General features: G+C 39.3%; 1 protein-coding gene across 1 annotated transcript in view; it reads left to right on the top strand.

The window, feature by feature from the left end:
• The first annotated feature begins 1275 nt into the window (after positions 1-1275).
• Positions 1276-24298, top strand: part of WARS2 (tryptophanyl tRNA synthetase 2, mitochondrial) — a 78380-nt gene continuing 55357 nt past the window's right edge. The window contains exon 1 of the mRNA XM_074188568.1: positions 1276-1387. Within this exon, the coding sequence (XP_074044669.1) occupies positions 1298-1387 (90 nt within the window). The 5' untranslated portion in view covers positions 1276-1297. The remainder of the gene's footprint in view (positions 1388-24298) is intronic.

Raw genomic sequence — 24298 nt, 5'->3', positions numbered from 1 at the left:
ATAACGTTATCCTTATGTAATTCTGCTGTTATACTTTATTTTTCTTTCTTAAGGATATGGTTTCTTTTTCATCACATTCAAGGTAGATCAATGTATACCATGGAAACAATGTAAAGACTAACAGAATGCCTTCTGGGGAGGGGTGGGAGGAGGGAAGCAAGAATGGGGGAAAATTGTAAAACTTAAAATAAATAAAATCTCTTTTTTAAAAACAATCACATTTTCTGACCTCCAGTTACATTTGGTAGAATAAAAATTACATAGAAGAAAGTAAATAAAATGATTTATTCAGGGTTGGGGACTCAGAATTTAACCAAAATCAAAGTGGTTTAAGATCTAGATTAGTGTCAAGGTTAACCAGAACTGGAGTTTTGGTGGGACAGGGAAGAAAACAAAGAAATGTCAGTTGGACGACTTAGTAATACAAAGACTTAGTCAACATTTAATGTGGATGCTTAAATTATTTTACTGTTTCAAACACTGTATACAATAAATCACTCTGAACTGGAGAAAGTACTTTCTTAAAACTTCCTCTAGGGGTTAAGTGGCTTGCCCAAGGCCACACTGCTAGGTAATGATTAAGTGTCTGAGGTCGGATTTGAACTCAGGTCCTCCTGACTCCAGGGCCGGTGCTCTATCCACTGTGCCACCTAGCCGCCCCCTGGGGTTTTTTTTTTATCATCTTCTTCAGGGCTGTAAGTAGCAAATGTTAATCACAATGAAAAAATTTCCTATTATGTTGGCTCTTATTATTTTGGAGATAAACTACGGTCAGCCTAATTCACTGTCGTCCCTCCTACAAAGAAAAAAGCACCTTTGCAAGAAAGCTAGATACTCCCCTTCTGTCAGCTTGGAGACTCCCACGTGGGATAAAGAAAACAGAAACCTGTTGTTTAGAACCACTTTCTCGGACCCCTCCTCAGAGCCCCCTCCAGGGCTCCCCTCCGTCAGGGGGCGGGGAGGTCTGTCGCATCCTGAGGCGCTTCTCATCCCCTCTGGACGAGACGACCTTCCAGTACTCCTTCAACTCCAGAGAACCTGCCCTCCCCGCCTCCTCCGGACCAATCCCTCCATCCCGCCGGCCGCGAGGCTTTTTCTTTCCTTTTCTTTCTGCATCGCTCCCAGCTGCTTTTCGGGGGTGGAGGCAAGGCCCAGGAGAAGGTCTTGGGCGAGACCGGGACGCTCACCCAGGCGCCTCCAGAGGGTCCGAGGCAAGCAGAGTGAGGGGAAGGGCTGTTTGGCACTCGACTTCCGGCGCTCGCCGGATGACGTCACCAAGGCTCCTGCCCCTCTCAAGATGGCGCTGCACCTGGTGCGGAAGGCGCGCGGATGCCGCAGCTTCATACGACCCTTTCACGGCGGAACCGTGGCGGATCCCGTCCCGCAGGTAACCCAACGAAGCCCCTTCTCCACCGGTCGCCGCTGCCGCGGCCCCTCTCGCCCCTCAAAGGCTCTTCTCAGTTCTTCCTACTTCCCTTTTTCCGTGGGAAAGAGCGGCGGCGGTGACGGCGCGGCTTTCCGCCGCCGCTTTAGCCTTCATTTTGGAAGTCGCCTTTGACCCCGGCGTGGTGACGTTGCGTGACGTGTGACGTTCTAGGCCGCGCTTACTTGAGACTACTGCGTGACGCTCGCTTCCCCCTCCGCCTGAGTAGTAGGGAGCTGTGAGCCGCGAGTCTGGAGCCTTGCACTTCCGGTTTCCTTCACCCTTGAACTTTGGAACTGGCGCCGGAAGCGACCCCTGAGGTCATCCAGCTTAGCCCCCACATTTTCCCTTTCGAGGAAACAGAGGCCCAGAGAAATGATGTAATTATAATTTCCGCAGGCCCACAGCCTGGAATCTTAGTCTTTCTGTCCCCGTCCAGCGCTGGTTGCTACTTGATGACCCCGGCCTTGTGACTCTCCTGGGCGGGCCCCTTTAGTGAGGGGCTGAGCCTGGGGGCGTCCCCTGAAAGGCGGCTGGGGGCTCCTCGGGTTCCAGCTGGAAGGATGCTGTGGCCCAGAGTGGAGCCCCTGGTAGCTGCCCCCGTGTAGCCTAGCGATCAACCTGTGGGAACTTGACCCCCATGTCTAGAGAAATAACTGAAGTGGAGCTTAAATGGGGGGGGGGCAAGTCAATAAGCATTTTTAAAAAATATTTTTTCCAACTCCATGTAAAAGCTAAGTTTTTTTGGTGAGGTTTTGCATTCCACATTTTTTCTCCTTCCCTAGACAGAGTAATCAAATATATTACATATATATATATATGTATATATATGTATATTATGTGTAACTGTTAAACATCATTTCATTATTAATCATGTGAAAGAAGAATCAGAACACAAATGCAGAGTTCTGTTCTTGTGCTCAGCTAGTTCTGCACTCAACTCAATTTCTACAAGACCTGTAGTGAAGAAATGCAGGAAGCTCCTCTTGTCTTTCTACAGCTGCTGAAGCATCCCAACTAATGTGAAACAATACCAAATTAATCCTGATATGACTATCTGATAGCATTAACTCAGTCTGAGTTTTATATATATATATATATATAATGTGTAACTGTTAAACATTTCATTATTAATCATGTGAAAGAACAACCAACACAAAGGGGGGAAAAACCACGAGAGGATAAAACATAAGACATATTTTTAAAAATTGGAACTAGTAAGCTTTGAATCAGCATCCAGACTACATAGTTCCTCTTCTGAATGTGGATGATATTTTCCATCACAAAAGTTTTAAAATTGTCTTTGATTATTTTCCTGCTGAGAAGAGCAAGTCCATCATAGTTGCCCCATTATACAATGTTGTTAATGTATACAATTTTCTGGTTCTGCTCACTTCACTCAGCATCAGTTCATGTAAGGCTTTTCTGAAATCATGATTTTTTTGTAAGGTTTTTGCAGGGCAAATGGGGTTAAGTGGCTTGCCCAAGACCACACAGTGAGGTAATTAAGTGTCTGAGACCAGATTTGAACTCAGGTTCTCCTGACTCCAGGGCCATTGCTCTATCCACTGCAGCACCTAGCTGCCCTAAAATCATGATTTCTTACAGAACTGTAATGCTTGATCACATTCCTATACCAGATTTGTTCAGCCATTCCTCAACTGATGAACTTTCTCTCAAATTCCAATTCTTTGCAACTACAAAAAGAGCTGCTATAAATATTTTTGTACATGTGGACTCTTTATACCCTTTCTTATGATCTCTTTGCAATACAAACTCATTGCTGGATCAAAGGGTATGCACAGTTTTCATAGTTCTAAATTGCTCTCCAGAAAGATTGGCTCAGTTCACAACTCCACCAACAATGCATCAGTTTTTCCCACGTCCTCCCACATTGTTCATTTTCCTTTTTTGTCATATTGACCAATCTGAGAGAGTCAACAAGCATTATTAAGCACCAACTTAGTAGAAAATGCTGGGGTAACAAATATAAGCAATAAAAATGACAGTCCCTGCTCTCAAAGGACTTACATTCTGGTGGGGGGGTGGAGTGGAGTAAATCTAAATCACACTAGGAAAGTAGGGTAAGGGGCAGAAACCCTTACAGGTACCAGAAACAACTTGGTTCGATCAGGAGTGCAGTGTAGTGAGGAGGAATGAAGATATGACTGACCTGGACAATCTCTTTAAAATAGAAGTTCTAGGAGAAAGCAGTCAATATGTGGGAGTGGACCCAAGTGTGGAGTATACTTCTATTGTGAGAAGTCTGAGGCTAAAGAGTCTCGTTTGTTAATGGTAGAAAAAGTCTAAAGTGTTAGATTGGCAGCTTGGAGAAGTAAAGAAAAGTGTAGAACCCATCTTTTATGAGAACTTGAAAACAATTTTTATCAGACTGAGTTAATGCTGTCAGAACTAGCTGAGCACAAGAACAGAACACTGAATTTTCCTCAGAATGTTAGCATATGATTACATTTCTTCACTTTGACCAAAAGTTCATTAATGATACACCATATTGGTAAATACTATAGGATACTGATCCTATAGCTCAGTTTTGATTCTAGATTACCTCCTTTATCTCAGAAGTTATAGCTAATAATATAGAATATAGACCTTTAATTTTTTAATCTGTTTCTAGTAGTACCTTGCTATATAATAATAGTTATAATTTACTTAGTTCTTAAAAAATGATATAGATTTACAAAGTACTTTACAAAAGTTATTGAGCCTCACAACACTCTTTGAAGTTAGATGCTATCATTAGAGGAGGAAACTGAGGCTGAGAGGTTAAGTGATTTGCCCAGGGTTACACAGTTAGTGAATGAATGAGTTCGAATTAGAACTCAGATCCTCTTGACTCCAGGTTCAGGATTCTATCCATTGCACTACTTACCTGCCACATTTAATAGTAGACACTTAAATCCTTTTAGAATAAAAAAATGCAAATCTTTGTCAAATAAGAAGAAAATGTCCTGACTAAAATGGGAAATTTTACTTATAATAAATACTAAAGAAGTGAATCATCATCATCATCCTCTACTGTGCCTTCTGTCATATTCATAGCCAAACAACAGAACAGTTCAGGTTTAGTATCTGGTAATCTGCTTTCTTCCAAGATTTAATGCAATTACATAGAAAGAAATCTCACTGTCCACATAAAAACTGATTAAATTTGGAATGAATTTTTAGGGAAATTAGAATTTTAGTAGTGCTTCAATATAATCAAAATTTTCCCCCCAAGGATAAGACAGTGAATCCAAGCTATTTTTAAAATTTGAGAGGGTAAAAACTAAATGAAAGGATGTTTATGACAGCTCTTTTAGAAGTATAAATTGTCACATAAATGTTAGGCAGTATTATTATCTTTGGGAAATTTCTAGATATCTGAGAGACATGTTTGTCAAATGGTGTTATTGTTAAAATGATGTTAGGAAAGAACCAGTAAAAATTTATGGCCACTTTTCCTGTATGTGTCTTCCTCTCCTTTTGAGAAGTTTCCTTTGAAGAACTCCATGAACAGATGCGGAGCTATGTGAAGGGAAAATTGGGCCCTTAAAACAGATGCTTTGGACACATTTATTATATCTCATAACATGTACAGAAAGTGAAAAATATTTTGTTTGAGCTGAGAACAAAGGAAAGAAATTCACATTTTAGCATTAGCAGTTTTAGAAAGGCATAAAGAAAAGAGTTGAGTTTACTGGGGAATTATGATCAAACAATTAATCCTTCCCATAGAGGAGGGTCTTCTTACTGACAAACAAAAGTAAAGGGATCATAGCATTACTTATGCTTGTAAATGACTATTTTTAAGGATAGCTTACAAGTGACTTAATAATAGTAGGTCAAATTATGAAGTATTTAGAACTACAATGTGGCAAAAAGAAAAATAATTTACTGAGCTTGTATTGTTGAAGCTTGGTATTTTAATATTTAAAGGCTACATGTGTAAATTGTATCACACAATTATTGGTAAAAATACATCATCAGGAATGGATAAGAATGCTCATAGAATTATCAAGTTATCGAATGTGTACTAGCTAGGAAAAATGGTGTCATTTTTTCCAGGTGTCCTCCAACAAAATATGTTTGGGGAGAAAATAGTTAAAAAAAACCTGTAGAGTGGATTTGCTTCAAGGTAATAGGGAATCCAAACTGGGCCTATTTTCATTGGTCTAAGGATCCCTATATAAAGGTCTCTGCCAGGGAGGTTTGACACCCTCTTTACAACTTCTATTCAAAGGGAATTGCTGAGATTACTGAGTGGTTAACTCATTTGTCTAGGGTCACAAAGTCAGTATATGTTAGCACTGGGACTGGAAGCCAGATTTTCAAGACTATCTCCCTGTCCACTAAGCCATATTGCCTCTTAGACTGGAATTATATCTAATTAATAGCCTACCAAGCTAAACATAGAGCAACTTATAACCAGTAGTTTGATCATCAAGTGATAAATTATTTGGATATGATACTCAATGAAATAAAAATTCCTCAGTCCTTCTTTCTTCTGCAGTAACAGTGGTCTAAAAGGGGACCCCAAGGGGAGTTGACAAAGATTCATAGTTGTTGAGATCTTGATTTTTAATAACAGTAAATTAATATACTACTGAAAGAGCATGCATATTAACAATTGAAAAATGAAATCAGAAAACAAAGCTAATTGGAAAGCTGGCTAATAAGGGAACCTCAAAGAGTAATAAAGAAATGGTTCCACAATCCTTATGAACTGGATGCAAAGGTGTGATGAGTAGAAATTTGGTGGAGGCTAAATTGGTTGAATCCCCAGACAAGAGTGTCTCATTGCTGGAATTACATTTTAGAGATGATGCTTCATAGAGTGCCTTGGGACATTTTCTGTACTATGTTTGTTTTGTTTTTTTGTTTTCCATCATAACTTCCCAGTCTCCTGTGGCTGGCCCTGTAGCTTCCACCTGACCTCCAGGTTTGGAATTCCAACCCTGACTGGGCAGTCCTGTGTGGTGAAATATGGATCACTTTATACAGCCAGGCTTAGACTTGATCATGTTCGTTTACTCTACCCAGCCACCACCTCTCATGTCTTCATTCCTTCCCCCCAAACCATGTCAGATGAACTCTTCTCTTATTTCTTAAAAGTTTCAGTTGACTGCCCTGTTGTTTCAGTCTCTCTGAGATTTCTCAGACCAAGATATCTTTTCTTCCCCTCCACTAACACACACACACACACACACACACACACACACACACACACACACACACACACATTTTTTCCCCCCAGCAAGTAAGCTTCTTGTGGATTGGGACAGGCTTTCAGGTTTGTATTTGAAGCCTTAGTGGTAAGCATACTGCATGACATCTCAGACGTGGAATTGATCTCAAAAGCCATGTAGTCCAGTCTCTACCCACACAGTACTCACAATAAGAATAATAAATGCTTTATTGTTGTTGTTCAATGCTGTTGTTGTTGTCGTTCAGTCGTGCCATGACCCCATTTGGGGTTTGCTTGGCAAAGATACTGGAATGGTTTGCTATTTCCTTCTTCAGCTCATTTGACCCAGGTCTCATGGCTAGTAAGTGTCTGAGATTGGATTCAAACTCATGAAGATTAGTCTTTTTGACTGCAGGTCCCAAACCCTAGTTTGTAAGCCTAGGAAGATGATAGTACCCTTGACAGTAGTATGGGAAGTTAGGAAGAAGAGAGGGTTTTGAATTTCATTTTGGACATGTTGGGCATAGATATTTACAGGATATCCAGTTAAAATAACTTTGCTTAGTTCCAGAGCTGAAAGCTATTCATTGCTGAGATGGTATGTATCAGATTTTTAAGTTGGTGCTAGTTTATTTGCAGCTCAAATTGACATTGCAGCAGCAACCTTCTGTGATATAAACTTCTTAAGGACTGCCATATCTTTTCTGTAATCTCTTTAATGGCTGATCTGGGTCGAGATCATCTGCATTTATAACTTCTTTGGTAATCAGGTCATCTTACATAACTGCTATAGATAACTTTGTCCTGTGACCTTGACCCTTTTCCCTGGTGAGCAATTACATCTTTCTTTTTCTTTCCTTTTTTTTTTTGGCTAGGCAATGGAGTTAAGTGACTTGCCCAAGGCCACACAGCTAGGTAATTATTAGGTGTCTGAAGTTGAATTTGAACTCAGGTACTCCTGACTGCAGGGCCAGTGTTCTATCCACTGTGCCACCTAGCCGCCCCTTTCTTTCTTTTTTTTTGGTGAGGCAGTTGTAGTTAAGTGACTTGCCCAAGGTCACAGCTAGTAAGTGTCTAATGTCTGAGACACCATTTGAACTCAGGTCCTTCTGACTTCAGAGACAATACCCTGTCCATCAAACCACTGAGTTGCTTCTAATTGTATCATATTCAATTTTCTCCTCTATATTCATCTGAATGGCCAGTGTATTTCTTTTTTTCTTTCAATATCCATGGTTAGTGGATGTGATCTAGATGAATATTCAGCAAATGAGGCTGAGAAGGAGCTTTCTGGCAGGCAGGGAGGAGAACCAGGAGTAATGTCACAAAAATTCAGAGAAAAAAGAATATTGAGGATAAGAGGGTGATGAGAGGATATCAAACCCTGCTCAGGTTAAGTAGAAAGAATATTGAGAAAAGATCATTCGATTTCATGAGAGAGCAATTTCAGTTGAATGAGGTTGGAAGCCAGGATACAGAGCTAAAAAGAGAAGAAGGAGAAAGGAAGTGGAGGCATTAATTATATGCAGCCTTGTCTAGGAGTTTAAGCCAAGATGGGGAGAAGAGTTTGAGGTCAAGTGAGGAATTTTTGAGTGGTGGGGATTTGAACATGTTTATAGGCAGCAGAGAAGCAGCCAGTACAGGGAGAGACTGGAGATTTGTTAGAGTGGAGTTGAAAGAGGGAGCAGTCTTCTGAAGAAGAAGAAGAGATAGATGGAATCCTATGACTTTAGAGGGATTTGCCTCGGCAAGGGAAAGGCCACCTGTTCATGTGAAATAAGGATAAAAGAGGAGATAGTAGAAAAAGGCAGCTGCATGTTATAAGATGAGGGGAAGAAGGGAAAAAGGAGCACTCATTGAATGGGCTCAGTTTTTTCAGTGGAATATGAGACAAGGTTCTCAACCAAGAGGGTGGGGGTAGGGAAGGCTTTAGGAGATTTGAAGAACTGTAGTGAGTGGGTAGAAAGTTGATTAGGGAGGGAATCAAAGTCTCGCTTTGCTATAGTGAGGGCCCAGGTGAGGTTATGTAGCATCAATTTTAGTGGACCCAGTAAGCACAATTTCATGATTTTTTCCTCCAGCCTACTTGACTAGGAACTAGGGCAGTGGATTATGAAAGTATCCCAGGGCTAGGGTTTGGCAGGGCATGTGGAGAAAAAAAAAAACAAAATAAATATCAGGTAGTTAAGTATAATTACATTATGTCATTTTTCAAATTAATCAGTAGGTTTGAATTGCCTAATACATTAAAAATCAATTTCATGTAGACCACTTGCATTTCTTGTTATGGTGTCATGGCACAATGAAAATTATAAATCTCTGTCTGCCCTTCCTTCTCCCACAGTGTTGTTTGGCCTGGATGAATTATGAGAAAAGAGCAAAGCCTCCTTGTAAGTTTATCTCCATGTCTCTATTTGGCTGTTGCTGCTTGACTTGCTTTGTGTAAAATAGAGGCTTTTAACACATGAGTCCCTGGATGCTTGTAGGAAGTTCTGTTTACATGTAGCCCACAGCCAAGAGGTCAGCTTGTGCAGAGCCCCAAGGGCAGAAAAGAGGTGGTAAGCACTGATGCTGATGGACGACAAGAGAGCCATCCATCTAAATCCTAGTTAGGATTTATAGCTGGAGTCCTTTTTAAAAGAAGAAACAGAAAGGAGGTGTGGGAGAGGTAAAGGTCCCTATTTAGGCTAATTCCTGTTTGGACAAAATAAAGGGAAAAATAGGAGGAAAAATTCTCTTTCCAGGAAATTTTTATGAAATATAGGATAAAGTAGTTGTATGGTATAAAAATGTATTTTATTCATTGCTGAGATACTGTATCTATATTGTCCCTAAGGTTTCACTTGTAAGTGGACTTTTTTGATGTCTTTTTTTTAAAAACAAAAGTTTGATTCTTTAAATTACTAACTTTGGCCGCTTATGATTCTAAGATCTTGTGTTTTAGTCTCTTAACTTTCTAATCCATCCTTCATATAGCTGCCAGAATAACTTTCCTATAGTGTGATCTAGATCTACCCTACTCAGGAAAACTTCAGCTCCTCTCTATTTACTGTCTTTAAGAAAAAAATGAACAATCCTTTAAGTGTCCACTATTTGCCAAGTAACACTGGAAATTCAGACAAAAATGAAACAAGCCCTGCCCTTGAGGTGCTTTTATACTTGTAAAGGGGAAAAAATCTGTCCACATATAACTATCTTCAAAACGAGTCTGAGATAATGGAAGTGGGGGTGGGGAAAGGAGGGGGAAAGACAATAGCAACTCTGGGGATCAGGAATAGTTTATGTCCTAGGTAAAGAGCTGAGCCGGAAACTGGAAATTCCAAGAAACAATGGTAAAAAATGAGTGCATTCCAGACTGGGGGACAATCACTGCAAAAGCATAGCCAGAATTTGGAGTGTTGTTTTTGAAAAATAGAATGAACAGACTCCTCAGGTTGTCATTTACATAACAGCAGCTTCCTATATTCATTATTTCCTTTTACACACTCTTCTGTCTCAGTCAAACTGAACATATTGCTGTTCTGAGAACTCATCACACCTCCCTGCTCCATGATTTCTCCTGGATTGTCTGTCTCCCATGCTTTCTACCTCATCTTTGCCTCTGAGCCTTTTTCAAAGCACAATTCTTATACCTTCTCCTATGAACCTTTCCTGCTCCTCCCAGTTGTTTGTGCTCTATATCTCCTCAAGTATCTTTACATAGGTTCTTAAGAGGACCTTAGGGATTCTCTAGTCCAGCCTCTTTTTACAGATAAGGAAACAGATTCAGAGTTTTTTAGTGACTTGATCAAGATCATATGTATATAAAAATCAGAGCCAGTTTTCAAATTTAGGTCCATTCTTTCCAATTAAACACCCTGTCCTGATGTATCCCCTAATATAAGATCCTCAAGGAAAGGACAATTTGGCACTTTAATTTTGGGTTGAATACAATGCCTTACACATAATTGCTTATTGCATGCAAGGATTAGGACTTTGGTCAACCAGATCAAAAGTGGTAGGAAGGCAAAGGTCAAGATAGATTGAACAAAAATAACTTTTCAGATATAGCAGTTAAGATACCATTGACAACTTTTGCAAGAAATTTCAGTGAATTGTTGGGGTCAGAAGCCAGATGGCAGATCCTCTAAGGATCAAGAGGGTGATGAGAAGATGAAAATAGGGAGTGTAAACTATTATTTCTAGTAGTTTGGTAGTGAAGGGAGAGAGAGAGATAGGATCAAGGCTTTAGGTAATGTAATGGTAAAGCAAAGATTTTGTTTTATTTTAAGGGAGACCTAGAATATTTGTAGGCACTAGGTAAGTTGCCAGTAATTCCACTGGGTAAGTGGATAGGAAGAGATGGAAGATGAAAGAGTAAGAAGGAAGATCAATAGGATAACTTCCTTAAAGGAGGTGGATAAGATGAATATACAATGGATCAAGGTTGTGCATAGAAGAGAAGAACCATTTCCTCTTTTGAGAGTGGAGCAATGGAAGATCGGATGGGTGAAAATATATAGTGTTTTTAGTTGTGAAGGGGATGACATGAAGGAGTTTATATCAAATGATCTCTGTAAAGTAGTAGGTGAGGTTATTCTCCTAAAGATGCTAAAATTATGCTAAAATAATTCCATGTCAAAAATCTCTACCAATAATAGTCAAAATATAGTCTACAAATTGTTTTTACACAGGCCATCTTATCTTCAACTCTTCAGAAGATTCTGGACAGAGAGAGAGTTTAGTTTCATCTAGCTCTAATGCTACTCTTAGGCCATTCAAGGGAGAATACAAAGAAAAGATGCTCCTTCTTTGGGTTGAAACCCTGATGAATGTTTGATCTGGCTTAGCATATTCTATGACTGCACAATGCTCTTTCCTTGAGGCATCTGAAATGGAATTGGGGAGCATCATATATAGATTGAGCTACTTAGGAGGTATTCTGGGACTGAGTGAAAAATGAAGTAGAGAATAACTGTAGGAGACAGAGAAGCATTCTCATATTCCAGTAAGGGAATTTATAGAGTAAGGAGACTCTAAGATGAGGAATGAATGAATCAGTACTAGTTTAAAATGCTGTCTAATTATTCACAAGGAAGATCTTTTGAAGTAGGGTTGATAGCAAGTCAAGTGCAAATAAAGACAGGAGAAGATCAATGTTGGTATTAAAACTGATTGATAGGGGCAGCTAGGTGGTGCAATGGATAGAGCACTGGCCCCGGAGTCAGGAGTACCTGAGTTCAAATCTGGCCTCAGACACTTAATAATTACCTAGCTATGTGGCCTTGGACAAGCCACTTAACCCCATTGCCTTGCGAAAACTTAAAAAAACCAAACAAAACTGATTGATAGATGCATTTTTTCCCCAGTTTTTATCATGTTTACAGAGGTAGTGACAGAAAGTCTATTTTATGTGCAACCTGTTCTTGACAACTTCTGGTTTTTAAAGGAGCAAATAATACATTGTTGTAGTCTTAAAGAGAAGTAGTTGTGACCCTGTTGAGGTATGGTGGTACATACGTGTAAATCCCAGCTGCAAGACTGAGGCAGGTCAAAGCTCCTATGCTAGGATAAGATCAGTCTTGTGAGTAGCCCTTGGACTTTCAGCTTATGGGACTGAGGGGTGGGGTGGGGATAGAAAGACAGAGACAAAGAAGAGGGAGAGAAGGGGCAGAAACGGGAGAGAATGAGAATGAAAGACTGACTTCTGTTTCTTTTTTCTGTCTACTGGACATGATCTCTTCCCCATATATCAGTGCAAGTTTATCTGCTCTTTCCTTTTGTGGGAGACAGTAATATCCTGAACTATGCTATTATTTTCTCCTGAATGATTGTGTTAACATCCTCCCTGCTGGATTGTAAACTTCTTAAGGATGAGCTCTGGTCACCATACCTTAATTTCCTTTTGATCTTTCTTAGCATACTACACAATACATATATATATATATATATATATAGTCACTTAATAATTAAGGAATGAATGAATAAATGAATGGAGACTCTGCCTTGCCCTGTATCAGTTGAGCATACAGCAATAGTGACTATATCTTTATTTTTAGGTTTTTTAAAAAAAAATTTTGCAAGGCAGTGGGGTTAAGTGGCTTGCCCAAGGCCACACAGCTAGGTAATGATTAAGTGTCTGAGGCCGGATTTGAACTCAGGTATTCCAGGGCCAGTGCTCTATCCTCTGCACCACCTAGCCACCTGCTCTATCTTTAAAAGTCTGATGATGTTTGTCTTTCATAATCGAAGATCACCATGATGATGACATGACTTGCACAATTATGTTTAATGTAGTGAGGGGAATCTTGTGCAAAGGCATCCTTCTCACTACCTTTCCCAGAACCAATACACCCCAAGGCCTGATTTGATAGGAAATGGTGTGGTGCTGTGGGCATCCTTCGCCCTTGAATATGATTTTTTTTCCTCTACGAGGCACCTTTGGACTTCAGCAACATCCAACACAGCCAATCCTAATCTGCTTCTCCACAGACTAATCATCAGTATGACCTTTTTTCTCAGACTTTTAAACAGTAGGAAAGTGTCAGCTTGCCATTCATAGAGCAGTGTAGACCTGAGTGCAAGCTGACATTCTCTATTAGAGGGTAAACAGTCTAAGGCTTGATGAATTATACTTCACAATGATAGGAAGAGCCACCATTGAACCATGAAGACCTAGGATATAAGCTTTTCAGAATGCTTCACAGTTTAAGTGATTGGGGGAGAATACCTCCTTTAATCCCAACCTACTATCCCCTTCCAGTCTATTTTCTCTTCCAATAAAATACCCCCCCCCAAAAAAAGAATACAAATATATTTTTGTCCAGATAGCAATTTCCTAATTATTTGGTTTCTATCTACTTAGTTTGCAACATTTCAATCCCCTTTCCATACATATATGAATATAGTCAGTGTCTCAGAAAATGCCTATATTTGAATGCTATTTTTTTCTGCCCATTTCCTTCTCTGAACTTCAATTTACTTTTTTAATCCTCTTATTTCCCTTATATCTAGAAATTATAGGAAGTACAAAGGCATGCATGTTTATGGACTCACCCTTTCAATTTCTATCCAAAGTCTGTGCTGCAAGATTGCTTTATAAGTGAAACTTATGCTTTATGATAAAGTGCTTTTATTAATCCTATTTTGGATAGAGTCCAAGACAGACCCTCCTTATGTCAAATTCCTCTCTAGAGCAAACGGTGTTGCAATGAAGTTCCAGTGTAGTGTCTACTTATGGATTAGCACACAATTTTAAAACTCATGTCATCCATCACATTTTAGTCACTGTTTTTGGGAAATACTACAGTATGATAGTGACCCAAATATTTAAGCTAGTAAGCCAAAAATTGTACTCTAAGCAGCTAAGCAGTAGAGGAAATAGAGGAAGAGTGAAAATAATTGCCTGAGAAGAAAATTGCCCAGGATATTAAGAGTAACACCCATCTAAGCATTACAAAAAGTGTCATGAGAATTTTTAATGATCAGAAGTGATCAGATATTTGGCTGTCCTTTTCAACCAGAAGATGGATTTGAACCAGATTACCACATCTAGTATTTAGTTTTGAAGGGAGAAAAAAAAGCCAATTATTTGTCTCTTTGTTCAAAGGCTTTTCGTCTTACAGACCCCTGAAAAGCTGGTAGAGGAGCCAGCCTTTCACATCCATTAAGGTTAGCTCAGAAACTGTTGAATTTGATCTCTTCCATTTGCCATCTGGATACAGTAGAGAAAAATATATTCTGCATTGGGTTACTGGATACCATCCAGAAAATAATATGTCAGGGGCATCAAAGGATTGAAGCACTTGGTCCAGTCTGTCTAATGATCACAAGCAGTGTCTGCTCTCCAGTTTTGTAGCATGTTTTATTTTTGCAGTGACAATATATATCCCAGGATAATAGATCACAAAGATTGCTGCCAGCCTGTCAAATCCAGGATTCTTCCATCATACACTTCAAAAAATGCACGTGCCTTATTTGGGGGAAACCTTGCTCTTATAAAACTGAAATAATATTTCCACTACCCTTTTTTCCTGAAAGAGATAATTTACTGCATGAAGAAGTCTCATTCATAGGAATAGTCCTGTTTCTCACTTTATCTCTCCCCCACCATACTCTATTTTAGAATTCCTTCCTTAAAATTTGACTTTTTTATAACAGTATTCATTGCCCCTTATATGAAGAAGACATGCTATCTGGCCAGGCTGTGACCACACTGGCAGATCTCCAGGAATCTGACAACTACATCTCATTATTCACACCAACTGGAGCCAATTGTAGCTGCCCCTGTATTTTTCTTATTTTTTATTTTAAAATGTGGATAGGAAGCAATAGCATGCCATTTGGTCTCTGCTTACTTAGATCAAGAAAGAGTTTTGTATAATGGAACCTGTATTCTCCATAGACCATATGCTTACATTTTAAGATAACTGGAGGCCATCTTATAGATGTAGACTCCAGTGCAGGATTCTGGTTTGGGGCCTGTAGAAGCAAGTTATGGTTGAATTTAGGCTTTCTGTAATAGATAAATTTGTAGCCCAGTTGCCTCACAGTGTGACCATCACTCACTAAGGAAGGTTGGTGCTAAACCTTGTGCCACAAAATTTATTTTGCTTCAGGGATTTTTGCTCCAGTATGTAACTCTCCCCACTTTGCATCCTACATTCTAAACCAGTTCTCGAACCTTTTAGCATAGGCTCCAATCTTTAACATAGGCTTTCTCCAAGAGAGAATCTTCTAGATACTGGATCAGTTTATTTAAGAGAGGAAATGTGCATAGCACAGGATTCTCTCCTTTCCTCAAGTGTTCCCAACCAATAGAGTTTAATTCCCCAAACTAAAAGATCTTGAAATATGGTAGATATCTAAACTCCTTGGCATCCTTCCTTCTCTAGAGTTTTAGGGGCGGCTAGGTGGTGCAGTGGATAGAGCACCAGCCCTGGAGTCAGTAGTACCTGAGTTCAGATTTGGCCTCAGACACTTAATCATTACCTAGCTGTGTGGCCTTGGGCAAGCCACTTAACCCCATTGTCTTGCAAAAAAAATCTAAAAACAAGAATAGACTTTAGGTTGGGAAAGCCTGGATGCATGGTTGTTATTCTCCTAGTTTGAAGAGTCTGGGTTCCACATGTTCATGAACTTGATCATGTTCTTGGTGTCTACCTGCTGCTCCAAGAACAGGTAGGGTGAACAGGATCCTGAGTTCAAAACCTTTATGTATCAAATCTACCCACTGGTCTTCTGTGCCAGTGTTGATCTGCACTTGTAGTCCAAGTTCTGTGAACCCATGGAGTGACTGGACCTCTTCCAGGTGTAGAGGGCCAGGTATGTCACCCTGACCATCAAGCATCTTGAGAATTACAAAAGACCAACTCTGTCCTGATTCTTGGAACTGGAATTCTGGGGATGAAGGGTCCACTAGGACCTAGTGGGTAAATTCGGGAATGTTCCTCCAAGAGAAGAATATCCTTAATGGATCATACCACTGTCTCCTGGCATGGTTTCAATCCTTTTATATGCTTGGCAAGAACTGCACCTACACAACTCAGAATTTTGCCAGTGCCAAAGTCATGCCAGAGCTACCTGACCCTGGGGACAAGTACAATTCTGACCTGATTTGATCTAATGGAAAATGGGAATCCCTTGACCATACTCTGGTTTGGAGCCCTAATTATCTCTCACATAGACTACTGCAGTTAACTTCCCTCAGGTTTCCTGGTTCCATTCTCCCTTTGCTCAGATCCTTCCTACCCATTTCTGGCCAGATTGCTCTTTGTATGATGCAATTTTGATCAAATTATTCCTCTCCTCAGACACCTTTAGTGGCTCATCCTTGTGTACTGTGTCAAGGTCAAACCTTTAATCCTGTCTTTCCACAGCCTCCATTACTTTTTTTAGCATCATATAAGTCGTGATTGAGTGTAGAATACTGTGCTAGAGTCTAGCTAGAGAAGATTCAACATTTAGATATGGCTTTGCCCTTTTAGAGTCTGTTTTGTTGTTGTTATTTAGTTATTTTTCAGTCATTCTTATTCCCTTTCTGGGGCTTTCTTGGTAAATACAATGAATGGTTTGCCATTTCCTTTTCCAGCTCATTTTACAGATGAGGAAACTGAGGCAAACACAGCTAGTGTCTGAAGTCAGATTTGAATTCAAGTTTTCTTGACTCCAAGCCCTTTGCTCTATCCACTGTACCACCTAGCTGCCCTTTAGAGACTATCATCACTTAATAAATAATGAGGGTACATTTGCTATAGAAAAGAAATCTATACAAAACTGTATTAATAAAGTATAATTAGTGTACTCAGTGATTTTGCCTACACTTAAAATCTGTGAACTTAAAATCAGTGAACTAAACTTTGCAAGCTTACAGTCAGTCACAGTCTCAACAGATGGAATCAAACATTATTTTCTTATGCTAAAAACATGCATTCCTCCTTTACTAACAAATTAATATCAGGATTTTGGTTTTTCTTCTCAAATGACCCCTGACATCACAAGCACAAAAGAGCATTTTCCTCTTCCTCTTTGAGATGTCCTGAACTGTCACAGTGGAAACTCTGACCCCTTGAACCTACGCAGCAGCAGGTGAGGCAAGGAGGAACTAATTTTAAAAATATTTTGATTTAAAATATTATTTGCTGTGCTGAAGCCTGCAAATACCATCTGTTATTGATTGTCAGATTCTTAACCTTTTTTCTTTTCAAAAACTTCTAGCTTAAAAAAACCCTTTCCAACTCCATTTTCTTTAAAAACTATCCCTTAACTCCATCGAATACATCCTGCTCCTGCTGTGCTCCTCCTAATGTTTGTCCCTTCTTGTTTATGAATCCTACTATATTCATAAAGCAACAAAGAGCTGCTTAGCATTTGTCTTGAAGGAAAGGGTGAAATGAAACAGGGGTGTGTGGTATTGGAGGCACATATGATGCCTCAAGGAACTGGACTATTTAAAGCTGAATCTCTTTGTATCCTAAAGTATCACATCATTAATTATGACCTATTGGTGTATTTACTTATTAATACCACATTTACATCACAATGATTTATTAAAATATCAGGGAGTTGCCTGAAGAGAGAAAAATGACCTTAAAGTTTTAAGGCAAAGTTGCTACTTTTTCTTCCTGAATAAAATGGCAGTTTTGTGAAGGTAATGTAAAAATTATTTTAAATCATATGATATCTTAATTTTGAGCTCTTTCAGTATCTAGATCAGCAGTTTCTTAACTTGGTATCTTGTTTTTAAAAACATTTATTTACTTTTTGTTTTGTTTTGTTTTTTAGGTTTTTGCAAGGCAAACGGGGTTAAGTGGCTTGCCCAAAGCCACACAGCTAGGTAATCATTAAGTGTCTGAGACCAGATTTGAACCCAGGTACTCCTGACTCCAGGGCCGGTGCTTTATCCACTATGCCACCTAGCCACCCTAAAAACATTTAGATAACCATATTTCAATATTGCTGGTTTTCTTTGTAATTCTTACTCTTGATTTTAAGCATTTAAAAACATTATCCCAAGAAGAGGTCCACAGTCTTCTAAGTTAAAAAAAAACAAACTCCAAAGGTTAAGAACCTCTGGTCCAGATTAAATTTTAGTCTAAATTAAAATTAGGGTATCTTAATAGAGCATTTCAGAAATGAAATGTATCCACTTAGGTACCAAGACATTATCAATTAAGAGATTTATGTTATGTTAGAAATGGAGTTCAAAAAGAAAAAAAAAAGAAGTGGAGTTCAGTTCATGTTTTTATCTTCTTGAGACAGGCACTACATCTACTGAAAATGATTAATAGTTCCCAGTATGCCACCATCTATAAGCTTGAATTAAAAAATGTTTTGGAGTGATGACAATGAATAGCAATACAGTTTTATTTAACTAATCCTTTGGGAATGAAGCTTCTTTTAATAATATTGATCTTTAAAACAGGGTTTCGGAGAAGTTCTGGGTTACTTAGAGGCAGCAAAAGTTTTATGATCTGAGGAAAGACTAACCCAGCCCAAGCTTCAAACTTTTTGGACCTGACTGAAGAGAGTGCTACTTTCTAAGGTCTAGATCTCATAGTCACCTATGCATATATGACCTGTTAATTCAGTAAGTGAAGAATCATCCAGATAGAGGCAAAAGTCTTCAGTATGACAGAGGAACCATGTCTCCCTTTGCTACCTAGGAGGAAAGATTCCACTAAGTATGGCTAAATGAGAATCCACCTCCTGGTAAGCATACCAATGCTTCCTGTATTATTTCTACTCTTGTAATAAATTAACTGAGAATTAATCTTTTTCATTAATTCACGTATAGGTACCATATTGTTGTATAAATGATGCAGTAATGGTAAATAAAACTATTTTGATACTTCAGGTTAAACTTAAATTAATGAAAATTAACACCATTACCTCCAAGTATGTTGTGAATATATACTCAGATGTATCTGCAATGTCAGTGATATGAGTCCCTCCCAGCAAAATTGATCACCAACCAAACATGCCTGGTTGGATCATACAACTCTCATCACTGTTCTCCCATTAGTTCTCTCCAGAGGGTTCACTCACCATGCTAGAAACCTTTCTTGCAACATGATCTGCTCCTCTCTTCTTCTTCTTCTTCTTCTTCTTCTTCTTCGTCTTCTTTGTTTTCTTCTTTTTCTTTTTTCTTTCTTTTCCTTCCTTCCTTCCTTCCTTCCTTCCTTCCTTCCTTCCTTCCTTCCTTCCTTCCTTCCTCTCACTCTTTTCTTTCTTTCTTTCTCTTTTTTTCCTTTCTTTCCTACCTTTCTCTCTCTCTCTCTCTCTCTCTCTCTCTCTCTCTTTCCTTCCTTCCTTCCTTCCTTCCTTCCTTCCTTCCTTCCTTCCTTCCTTCCTTCCTTCCTTCCTTCCTTCCTTCCTTCCTTCCTTTCTTCTTCCATCAGTTGTTTCTCTGGTGACATCCTTTACTCTGGTTCTTCTTCAGTGTTTATCCATTGTGTGTGGCAACCTACAATCCACCAGGTACTTTTGTCCTATATGCATTTTTAATGTGTTGTAGGTGATACTACATAATTTATAGCCAGAAGACAATGAACATGTTGGTAGTAAAAGATAGGCTGTTTTTTTTCTTGAAAAAAGTTGAAGGCCATTAAAGGTCTTTTTCAGTTTCCTCAAAGAAGTACAGCACAATCTCTAATTACTGTTTAATTTTGGATACAGTTTGATGTGTCTATCCAAGGTATATTCATATTCTGCAATCATATCCTACCTAGTAGGTATTTGTTATCCACTTGGTTTTTCCTGTATGTTTGAATTTCATCAAAATTCTCTGGGGTGGTGATAGATCTCATGTAGTGAGAAACTTTGTAGTATTCCAAGGTTTGACATAAACAATAAGAAGTCATCTGAAAACAATCACTTCTATAAGATCTCTGTAAGATTCTATAGGGACTTTAATTCTTCACCTTGGAATCTAAACTGGATCTGCTTCCTGATAGTAGTGAAAATCTTTGGGGTACATCTTGGCCCCCTGTTTATGTCAATATAAGAGGATCATTAAACAGTTATTGTTGTTATATTTTTCAAGGAAACTTGGCAATTTTTGATGTGTACTTGGGAGAGCTTTGCTTTTACTTACCTAAGACAATCCTTCTCTGACTTCACCTTTTCACTCCCCCATGCCTGAAACTCTCTTCTTCCCCACCTATCTTCCCTTAAAACATTGCTAAAATCCCAGATTCTTCTGCAAGAAACCTATCCTGGTTTCCTCTCCTCATTCTATTTGAGCGTTCCTTCTAAGATCATCTTCTATTTATAGTGTTTCAGGCTAGATTTGAACTCAGGTCTTCCTGTCTCTAGATCCAGTGCTGTATCATTGTGCTACCACTGTATCCACTAGATACCTTAGCAAAGTGGTTAAATGAATGGAGCACAGGAAAGACCCAGGTTCAAATCCAACTTTAGACATTTACTGACTCTGATCTTGACAAGTCAGTTTATCTCCATCAGCCTCAGTTTCCTGATCTGTAAGATGAAGATAATAATGGCATCATTCTCAGAGGTCTGTCTTGATTATCAAATGAGATATTTGTAGCAACACTTTGGTAGATAAATAACAACTTCAACTAGAATTTTATAAAGTTTTCTGAGTTGTTGGTTTGAGGAATAGGGAACATATAAGACAGACACCTGATTACATCCATGCATTTTCCTTTCTTTGTACCATTACAACACTCTTCTATTCCAAATGTTTGCCTCACTTTTTTCCTACCCTTCTCTAAGCATGGGTTAATTTAATTCAGACCCTTCATTTTATGGGAACTGCTTTTGTTCAAAATATTAAAGAAAGAAATGTCTGTGAGATCTTTCTGAAGCAGCAACTGTTTTCTGTGTCATTTCAGTCTCATTAATCAGCATTTGAGTGCAGTGGGGGCTGGACTGTCCCTGGCACAGCAGCACCTCCATCTCTAGCCCGGGGCTGACGCAGTGGGGAAAAAGAGAGAGGGAAACCATCAATCTTCCCCGTCGCCCATGTCAGCAGTGATTCCTTCCCCCTTCCTGTTCTCTCTGGCTCACTCACCACCTGTGTTTAGAATTAGCCCTGAAGCTGCTGCCCAGATGAATGAGATCCACTGTCCTTGTCACCTGCCCCGGTCTGAGCCACCGTGACCAAGTTAGAACAAGAAATAAAAAGGCTACTTCACACCCCTCTCCTTCTCCCTTTACTTTCACTGCAAGAGAGAGAATCAGACACCTGGGTAGAATTCTGTGGCATTGTATTAATGTCCATGTAAATATACAGACACCAGGAGGGAGCTTGATTTACTGCAGTGGGACTAAGGAATCCTCAGGTCTAATTCTACTTTCCCAGTGACATCATAGAGAGCTTTGACTCAGATTCTCAGGGTCATTATTTTATCTGTGAGATGTAGGTAGAACATTCAGGCCATATTCACAGAATGAAGCTTCTCATTAAAAAAAAGTAATTTTGAAAGTGTTTTGACTTATTAATATAGTTAATGCTTCCCTTAGTACTTCAAGATCTGTGATTTCATGTCTGCATATATTTCTATTAGAGAAACAGCTTACATCTCCTCCATGTCTTAGGAAAAGAATTTTGCCATTTGCTAACACCAAAAAGAATTATCTCCTGATGGCCAAGTTTTTGGTGAAAGACCTCCCAGACTCTAGCTAAGTTGGTCCCCAGGCAATGGGTGCACAGCCCTTTGGCAGATCTGTGCTCAGAACTTTTCTAGCTTGGCACCAACCTGAGTGTGTGAGATACAGACACAGCCTTCAAGAACACGAAGACCCCTCCTGTCCTGGGAGGAGGCATCTGAGAAGTCATGCAGCAAGCTTCTATTAAGGGCCTGCTGCTGGCAGCCTTGAAACAGCAGAAAACAAATCATTCCTGCCATCAGGGGTAAGGATACTCATGGTCCAGGGACAGCCTATCTAGGCATGTCTTTTCTATTTTTTTTATGCACACACGTAATGTCTGTATATGCATACATATACCCATGATTTTTTGTTCATGTGTATGTGCAGATATATCAGAGAGAAAAGATGCCAGCATTAAGGGGAAACAAGAAAGGCTTCTTGCAGAAGAGAGGATTTTAGCTGAGACAGAAGAGCTAGAAGATGAAGACAAGGAGGGAGAGAATTCTGGACACAGTGATCAGGCAGGGGATATTCCCAAGTCCAGAGGTCACCGGTACTCAAGGACTTGGGTGAAGGAACATAGAAAATTATATGGTTTCAGTAAATACTTTCCTGCCTAGTTGTCTGCTCTGGCAGAATGCGCCGAGCCTTTTTCCATCTCCACAGCTTATATCCTGATTCGTATCCTCTTCACCTCTCATTTGGACTAGTGTAGAAGCCCCCAAATGGCCTTCTTGCTACTTACTCCCTCTTGCTCTTTGTCTCAAATGCAAAATCCTTCATGAGCTCTCCATCTCACTTTCCAGTCTTTTTTCATATTACTGCTCTTCCCATAACTCTTCATTCCAGTCTAGCTGGCTGACCAGTTATTTCCCTGTGGAAGAAATTCTGAATAAGCAGCCCTTCCCACTCCTTTCCTTACCTCATAGAATCCCTTGATTCTTTCAAAGCTCAGCTTAGGTACCACTTGATCCCTGAGACCTTTCTCTTTCCCTCTGCTGTCAATGACTTTGTATTACTTCTTCTTACAATGACTTTGTATTACTAGGTACATGCCTGCTTGGTTTATATGTTACATTTAGAGTCTTGGCAGTAGGTAAAAGATTCATTTCTGAAAAAAATGTTGATTGAATTAACTTGTTGGAAATGTGTCCTAACCCACTTGAGTTCATGAAACTGTTCTTGTGCTTATAGTAGATGCCTTACTATTTATTGACTATTGGTGATTACTCATTTTTTAAAAAAAATTCCCAGAACCTGTGGTAGTGCCTTCCATATAGAAGCATCTAGTAAAAATAAATTAGAGGCAGCTAGGTGGCACAGTGGCCCTTGAGTCAGGAGGACCTGAGTTCAAATCCTGCCTCAGACACTTAATAATGGCCTAGCTGTGTGACCTTGGGCAAGTCACTTAACCCCCGCTGCCTTAAATAAATAAAACATTTTTAAAAAATGAATTAGAGACTCTCTATAATCCCTCAATTGTGCTCCTGCAGATTGGGATTATCAGAGACAGAAACATTGGTGATGAAAGGAAAGAGCTGCCCTGTTCACAGTAATACTCAACACCCCCAAAAAGATGCCCCTTATATGAATGAGACTTGCTCTATTTGTAGGGCCTTGAAGTTATTTCTCCTAAAACAAATTCCCTTTCTTACCCTGTAAAATTGGTATCTTTTGGGAAGTCCACATTGTGTATTATAGAAGTTCAGAACATTTGAGGGGGTAATGGAGTTATTTCACAGGCACATAAAGAAAGTTCTCTGATGTTGAAAATGATGTTGTTCCAGTAAGAATAGGGGAACAAGTGGATTTAATGGAAAAGTAACTTGAATATCTATTGACAGTGATAGGGAACTGTGGAGTTGACTTTTTAGAGGCTTTGCATATGTTTGAAGGGTGTTATTTGAATTTAGGTTTCAGTTCTCCTGACATTCCCTTTAGAAATTAAAAAAAACCTTAATAAATCAAATTTAATCAGGTAACATCAAAATCAAGGCTATAAAAGCACTTAAAGGAAGATAATTCCCTAAAGTTTCAAATTAGAACCATCAGAACAATATTACTTCTTGCACTCTTCTTGACAGGTATTCTCTTTTGTCTTTCCTGTGGTTATGCCAGGATCTCTCTTGAATTACTTTGCTGTCAGTTATCAAAGCAATATTTCCCTTCTGCACATCCCATTTTATGGAATTTATGGAAGTAGTTATTGCTTGCTGATCAATGTCCAGGACCACTGACTCTGGCAAAGCAAAGTGAGAAGGGCCATGGCTAGTAGATCACCTCCATTAAAACACCGAAAGACTTCCTGGATGAGGTGTTCTTGGATTTGGAGTACAGCAGGTAGAGAAAGGGAAGGTGTTCCAGAAATAGGAAAGAGAATAGGAAACAAGCCGACAAAGAAAGGCGCAGTGGTAGCAAGTCCATAGGGGATGACAAAGAACTTCTTTTTGCTGAATCACTTAACCAATATGTATAGCAATATTATGAGATAAGGCTAAAAGGAAAGGAAGTGCCAGAATATCAGAGTAAGTAGTTTGACTTTTTTTGTTAAATAAAAGGAATTCCCTAAAGGGTTTTGAACAGAGAAGTGACAT

The sequence above is a fragment of the Macrotis lagotis genome, chromosome 5, assembly GCF_037893015.1.
Source record: "Macrotis lagotis isolate mMagLag1 chromosome 5, bilby.v1.9.chrom.fasta, whole genome shotgun sequence".
Lineage (NCBI taxonomy): Eukaryota > Metazoa > Chordata > Mammalia > Peramelemorphia > Peramelidae > Macrotis > Macrotis lagotis.
The sequence above is the reverse complement of the archived record's forward strand: the minus strand, read 5'-3'. Positions and strand labels throughout refer to the sequence as shown.